Raw genomic sequence first — 7,669 nt, 5'->3', positions numbered from 1 at the left:
CCCCTCCCAGTGCAGCCGTGACCCAGGGCTGCCCCCCTTGCTCCCCCCTCCCCCCCCAGCAGGGCAGCCCTGCTGCCTGTCCATCTGTCGGTCAGTCGGTATCAGGGAGGTGTTACACACTGACCTGTCCCCAACAGGCTGCGGCGTGCAGTGGTTCCCAGCCATCAGCGTCCTTCAGGTTCACTTTGGCTTTGTGAGCCAGCAGGAAGTCAGCAACGTCTGTGTATCCATTGGCTGCAGCAATGTGGAGCTGGACAACACACAAACACAAACTGAAATACTGGCAGCAGCTCTCTAAAGCCTGGTGATAGGGACAGTGTGTGGACAACACAAGGCAGAAGTGGGCTAAAGAGCAACAAAGAGACTAGAGGCAGTAAGGAATGCTTCTAGCCAAATAGTAACCCTAGCTCCCATTCTGTGCCTGACTTAAACATTTCCTGCATTTTATCAACATCCTGGAGATTGCCACTGACCAGAGTCTGAAATGGCCTTGCCCCATAAACACAGGGGCTGTAGGAGCAGGTAAGAGGCTAGCAACACGGTGGTAACTCACCCCCTGACTCCTCAAAGCCTGTCCAAGGTACAAGTCTGGAGTGTGATGGAATACTCCCCACTTGCCAGTTCAGGGAGTGGTGGAGACAGTTGTTCAATATTTTTTAAGGCAGAAGTTGACAGATTCTTAACTAACAATGGGGTCAAACAGTACCAGGGATTGGTAAGGATGTGGAGTTGAAGCCACAACTTAGTTTGGTCATGATCTTACCAATGGGCAGAGTAGGCTGGTGGGGCTGAATGGCCTACTCCTACACCTAACCCGAATGTTCCTCTGTTCATGGGGGGAGGCTTGGAGGTGACCTCTGTGACACGCCCAGTTTGGCTAATTCTTTACTGCTCTCCACAATGGGCGAGTAAAACCTTTCATTTTATCAAAGAGTGCAGAGAATCAGAAAAGCTGCTCCCTTGGCCCACAGCAGCTCCAGGAAACAGACTGCAGCAGCTTATGTGGCTCACTCTGTGCAGCTGTCTGGGGATGGGCAATAAATGGCCAGAAATGAGTGAGGAGAAGTGACCACGTGGTCTAAGGACTGGAGAGCCAGAGATGCTGGATGTGAATCGCAGGAGGAACCAGCACATTTTGGGATGAGGCACTGACAAGAGGTGAAGGAGGGGAGTGTCAGGACAGGGTCAGGAGGAGGGGGCATGTTTATTTGGGTGGTTTGCAGAGTCACAGAGGTGGACTAGTTATCTATACGGACGTCAAGGTGTTGACAAGGTTCCGCACGTTAGACTGATTAGCAAGGCTAGATCACATGAGAGCTAGTCAACTTGATACAAAATTGGTGGAAGGTACAAGGTGTTGGAGGGTTATTTTTCAGACTGGAGACCTGTGGCCAGTGGTGTGCCACAAGGATCGGTGCTGGGTCCACTGCTTTTCATCATTTTTAGAAATGATTTCGATGTGAGTATAACAGGCATAGTTAGCAAGTTTTCAGATGATACCAGAATTGGAGGAGTAGTGGACAGCAAACAAGGTTACCTCAGAGTACAACAGGATCTTATTCCCCACCCGCCTGCTCTGCCCATCGGTAAGATCATGGCCAAGCCAAGTTGTGGCTTCAACTCCACATCCTTACCTATCCCTGGTACTGTTTGTTAGTTAAGAGTCTGTCAACTTCTGCCTCAAAAAATATTAAACGACTGTCTCCACCACTCCCTGGGCTGAGACGTGGCAGATGGAGTTTAATTCAGATAAATGCGAGGTGCTGCATTTTGGGAAAGCAAATCTTAGCAGGACTTATACACTTAATGGTAAGGTCCTAGGGAGTGTTGCTGAACCAAGAGACCTTGGAGTGCAGGTTGATAGCTCCTTGAAAGTGGAGTCCCAGGTAGATAGGATAGTGAAGGTGGTGTTTGGTATGCTTTCCTTTATTGGTCAGAATATTGAGTACAGGAGTTGGGAGGTCATGTTGCTGCTGTACAGGACATTGAATAGGCCACTGTTGTATTATTGTGTGCAATTCTGGCGTCCTTCCTATCGGAAAGATGTTGTGAAACCTGAAAGGCTTCAGCAAAGATTTACAAGGATGTTGCCAGGGTTGGAGGATTTGAGTTATAGGGAGAGGCTGAACAGGCTGGGGCTGTTTATACTCGAGGGTCAGAGACTTAGGGGTGACTTTATAGAGATTTACAAAATTATGAGGGGCATGGATAGGGTGAAGAGCCAAGGTCTTATTCCCAGGATCGGGGGGGTCCAGAACTAGAGAGCATAGGTTTAGGGTGAGGGGAAATATTTAAAAGGGTCCTAAGGGGCAACGTTTTCACACAGAGGATGGTACGTGTATGGAATGAGCTGTCAGAGGAAGTGGTGGAGGCTGGTACAATTACAGCATTTAAAAGGCATTGGGATGGGTATATGAATAGGAAGGGTTTGGAGGGATATGGGCCGGGTGCTGGCAAATGGGACTAGATTAGGTTGGGATATCTGGTCAGCATGGAGGAGTTGGAGTAAAGGATTTGCGTCTATGCTGTATGACACTAAGACTCATACCAGAGAAGTGCCCACATCATTTTGGCTATTCAGGTCGCTCTCGCTCTCCAATAGCTGCCGTACGTCCTCAATCATCCATCTCTCAGTTGCCATTCTGGATTCATCAATTTTTTCCTGAGTGATATCTAAAAGGAATGTCAAAAACTTAACGGAATTCCAAAGCTGTCCTGAGACATCATGTCCCGAGAACCATGCTGCAAAACCCCTGGATGGGAGTAGTGATGTGAGGCTCCAACCCATTTCAATGGCAGTCACAGTCCAGGCCTACCGCTAAGCATTCGTGATCGTACTCACGCATGGAGGAGATTCCATACCCAGAGTACATTCAGAGAAGGTTCACTTGGTTGATGAAGGTGTTGCCTTGTGGAGGAGAGGGTTGCACAGATTTGGCCCACACTCACGGGCCTATCTTAGTCAAACTCTTAAGACCCTGAGGGGGATTGACAAGGTTGAAGCAGAGGAGTGGAGAGCAGCAGACAGTTTCAAGACCAAGATCTCCAAGGTAACATAACGTGCAGGTACTGGGTGGGCGAGACAAAGTCAGAAGTCACACCACACCTGCTTATGGTCCAATAGGTTGAGTTAAAATCACAAGCTTTCGGAGCGCTGCCTCTTTGTCAGGTAATTTCAAATAAACCTGTTGGAGTATAACCTGGTGTCATGTGATTCTGACTTTAGTCGTATGTAGCAGAGCAGAAACTGATCATCTCAGATGGAGAGTTCCAAAGACGACCACCGATTAAGGCGGCAAGCAAAGGCTGGATTATTGAACACATTTAAGGCTGAGTTAGACAGGTTTGAATTAGAAAAAAGGAAGTGGAGGGCCATAGGGGCAGGGCAGTGCAGTTAAAGCATCAGCTGTGATCTTAATGAACAGTGCAGCAAGCTCAAGGGGCTGAATGGTCTATTCCTGCTCCTAACTCCGAGTTTTATCACTCAGGTGAGAGGAAATGGACTGTAGGGTTTCAAGGTAAACTCGCAACACCAACAAGGGACAGGCCAATAATGCTGGTCCATATGCCAGGAATGAATAAAAACCACCAGTCAGGGCTGTGTGAGCATCCCACAGTGACCGGCAACTTTCCCAGTTTGGAAATACAGCCAAATCAGGACCACGCACCTTGTTGGGTCATTGCACTCTCAATGTAGTCCAGAGTGACATCGTCCTCACACAAGTCGTAAGGCATGTTCCCATCAGCGTTGACAGCCATGAGATTGGCACCGCTGTGTAGAGAAAGGATCACAATCAGAAACCAGGCATTGTCACAGAAGGAGCCGAAGGCTGCGGTGCTGGAAAAGCAGAACATGTAGATGCTGGAGATCAGAGCCGAAGGGTGCGGTGCTGCAGATGCTGCCTGACCTGCTGTGCTTTTCCAGCACCACACTCTTCAACGCTGATCTCCAGCATCTGCTGTCTTCACTTTCTCCTAACTATCACAGAGGGAGCCTTGTGCACTTCACCAAGCAATGGGCAAGGAAAACAGCAACTGACAACTTTCCACAGAAACCCTAAATGATACTGTGCATTCAGAACCCAACAGCGTACTGGCGGGTTTCCACAGACACCCGCCTGGGCTAGCAGCAGTGGGAAGGAAATCAGGATTTCTAATCCTTACACGTGTTAACTATAGCGATATGTTTGGGCAGGGGAACATGGTGGTGTAGTGGGTAGGCCACTGGATTAGTAACCAAGGGGCTAATGCTCCAGGCGTCGGGCTCAAATCCCATTACAGAAACTGGTGGAATTTGAATTTAATTAATTAATCTGGAAAATAAAATTAGTAAACTACTGATGACTAATATTGATTGTTGTAAAAACTTCATAGCAAAGGAAATCAGCCAACTTCACCCAGTCTGGCTTACAGGGGACTCCAGATTCTTAGCAAACTGATGGACTTAACTGCCCTGTGAAACAGCCTGATGATGAGACACTTGACTCAAGGGCAGCAGAACCCTGGCATTGTCAGTGAGAGCTACATTCCAAAGGATGCTAAGGAGAGGCTGGGCTCAGCTACGATGAATTGAATCCTCACTCGTGTGTGGTGCCAATGGCCGTCTGAGGAAAAGGATCACTTGGCAAGGCTCACAAAACCATGGTAGCGTCTGCAGCAACCAGCACAATCAACTGTAACATGGCCATGTGAGGTGCTGTATGGTCCACCCCTGTCGCTCAGGCCCAGCCCTCCTCAAACCTGCCTGTCCTTCGGTTACAGGGACTCGCGAGTGAAGCAGTACGTAACTGTTGGATGAGTTCTTGCACCAGGTGTAAATGTCCACAGGTGGCAGCTGCGTGCAGTGGGGTCCACAGTTCACTGTCACACGCATTCACATCAGCTTTCGCCTCAAGCAGCAGCTTGACAATTTCTTCATAGTCATCGATACAGCACTGTAAAACAAGGCAGGAGACGGAGTCACAGCTTTTCCAGCATTAACACTGGGGGGTCAGATTGCAGCTGCTCCCCTAGCAGCACCACTGCTCTGGATCCCTAACCCTGTGCATATGTTTGGAAAGAAAACCATTGCACCCCCCCACCCAGGCCCTTTCACTCAGCTCTCTAATGCCTCATGTTTTGGAGAAGGACAAGGCAAACTGACTAAGGCACTCTGATGTTCTCCTTGACGCATGGCAGCTTTGACCATAATGACTGGGAGGAGCTCACAACCAATCATTCAAAATGGTCACCACCTGTCCATCAGAGGGCTTCATATTATGAGCCCAAATGTCTGAAATGATGAGACAGAGTGTCTGAGGAGTAGCAAAGACGTGGACGCAGTATAGAGTCATACAGCACGGAAACAGACCCTTCGGTCCAACCAGTCCATGTCGAACATAATCCCAAACTAAACCACTCCCACCTGCCTGCTCCTGGCCCCTTTCCTGTTCCTGTATCTATCCAAATGTCTTTTAAACCTTGTAAATGTACCCACATCCACCGGCTTCTCAGGAAGTTCATTCCACAGGCAAACCACCCTCTGTGTAAAACATTTGTCCTTCGTGTCTTAAAATCTCTCTCCTGTCCCTTAAAAAAATGTGCATCCTAGCGTGGAGATCCTCCACCCTAGAGAAAAGACAACTACCATTAACCCGACCCATACCTCATGATTTTATAAACTTCTGTAGGGCCACCTCTCAACCTCTAGCAGGGAATCCGTCCCAGCCAATCTAGCTTCTCCTTATACCCTCCATTCCTGGCAACATCCTGGTAAATCTCTTCTGAACCCTCTCCAGCTTAATAATATCCTTCCTATAACAGGGTGACCAGTTGTAGGAAGGATGTTAGATTTTACACACTTACTCCCACTCCCTGACTGATGTCCTGGCCCATAGCCCAAAGGTCTGGGGGTTGGGTGCCAGCCTGTTCAGTCACAAATACCTGTGGCAGGAATCCACGATGCTCTGTAGCTGTTATCGTCAAATCGAGAGGGAGGCGACAACAATGGTATTCGAAAAGGAGACGTTTGTGGGACAGGATGAGGCAGAGCAATGAGGTAAGTAGAAATTATTTTTCAAAGAGCCATGATATGCACAATGGGCTGAATGGCCTCCTTTAGCAGCAGAAGCGTCAGGTCTGAGGGTCCAGGTTTTCCCTGGATTTAACTCCACGCAGGCGGCTGAGCTGAGAATGTTAATCAGAAATACTCACTGAGAAGCTGGACATGGATGGGGGTTAGAGTGCTCAGATACAGCAGTACAGGGAAACTGGTCACATAGTGACACCAGCTTTGGCAGACAAAGCTCCAAGATCGCTCACTCACCTGATGCAGTGCAGTTAAACCATCTTCATTGTACAAGTCTGGGGCCATTCCACTCTCCAATAACTGCCGAACTGGAAGGAAGGAAAAATCACTCATTCAGACTTGGACACAGTGAGTTCATTCCAAACAATTCAACAATATCAGTACTGTATAGGGTTAGGTCAAAATCAGGACACCCAGAACCTTAACCCATACATCCATCAAACACTCCCAGAACAGGGACAGCAAGAGGTTAACCACTGAGTAAAACTCTCTTTACACTACTCCCATTTTACACTCCTAGAACAGGGACAGCATGAGGTTAGATACAGAGTAAAGCTCCCTCTACACTGTCCCCCCATCAAACACTCGCAGGACAGGGACAGCACGGGGTTAGATACAGAGTAAAGCTCCCTCTACACTGTCCCCATTAAACACTCCCAGGACAGGGACAGCACGGGCTTAAAGTCTCAGTCTATTTAGCCTCTCCCAACTGCTCAAACCCCCTAGTCCTGGCAACATCCTTATAAATCCTTTCTGAGCCCTCTCAAGTTTAATAACCTTCTTCCTATAGAAGAGTTACCAGAATTGTGTGAAGTATTCTAAAGGTGACCTCGCAAATGTCCTGTACAACTGCAACAGTGTCCCAACTCAATGCTCTGACCAATGAGGGCAAGCGTAACACAGTGTCCCAACTCAATGCTCTGACCAATGAGGGCAAGCATAACAGTGTCCCAATTCCATGCTCTGACCAATGAGGGCAAGCGAAACAAATGTCTTCACCACCCAGTTTACCTGGGACTCCACTTTCAAGGAGCTATGAACTTGCACTCCAAGGTCTCTTAATTCAGCAACACATCCCAGTATCTTACCATCAAATGTACGAGTCCTGCTCTGATTTGCCTGTCCAAAATGCAGCAGCTCATGTTTATCTAAATTAAACTCCATCTGCCACTCTTTGGTTCATTGGCTTATCTGATCAAGATCCCATTGTACTCTGAGGTAACCTTCTTCACTGTTCCCTACACCTCCAATTTTGGTAGCTAGGTAGATAGATAGAAACGTACAGCACAGAACAGGCCCTTCTGCCCACAATGTTGTGCCGAGGTTTAATCCTAATGTAAAATAAAATAACCTAACCTACGCACCCCTCAACTCACTGCTATCCATGTGCATGTCCAGCAGTCACTTAAATGTCCCCAATGACTCTGCTTCCACCACCACCGCTGGCAACACATTCCATGCACTCACAACTCTCTGTGTAAAGAACCTACCTCTGACATCTCCTTTATACCTTCCTCCTAATATCTTCAAACTATGACCCTCATACCAGTCAATCCTGCCCTGGGGAAAAGTCTCTGGCTATTGACTCTATCCATGCCTCTC

At 48.1% G+C, this 7,669-nt stretch overlaps 1 protein-coding gene across 1 annotated transcript in view; it reads right to left on the bottom strand.

Moving 5' to 3' along the window:
- LOC122550352 (protein phosphatase 1 regulatory subunit 16A-like) overlaps positions 1–7,669 on the bottom strand; it is an 87,273-nt gene that overhangs the window by 7,451 nt on the left and 72,153 nt on the right. The window contains exons 3-7 of the mRNA XM_043691081.1: positions 6,305–6,375; positions 4,789–4,934; positions 3,669–3,772; positions 2,549–2,673; positions 125–250 (exon numbers count right to left, since the gene is read on the bottom strand). Of these exons, the coding sequence (XP_043547016.1) occupies positions 125–250; positions 2,549–2,673; positions 3,669–3,772; positions 4,789–4,934; positions 6,305–6,375 (572 nt within the window). The remainder of the gene's footprint in view (positions 1–124; positions 251–2,548; positions 2,674–3,668; positions 3,773–4,788; positions 4,935–6,304; positions 6,376–7,669) is intronic.

This window comes from Chiloscyllium plagiosum, chromosome 5, assembly GCF_004010195.1.
Source record: "Chiloscyllium plagiosum isolate BGI_BamShark_2017 chromosome 5, ASM401019v2, whole genome shotgun sequence".
Classification (NCBI taxonomy): domain Eukaryota; kingdom Metazoa; phylum Chordata; class Chondrichthyes; order Orectolobiformes; family Hemiscylliidae; genus Chiloscyllium; species Chiloscyllium plagiosum.
Note: the sequence above shows the minus strand (reverse complement) of the source record. Positions and strands in the feature narration are given on the sequence as shown.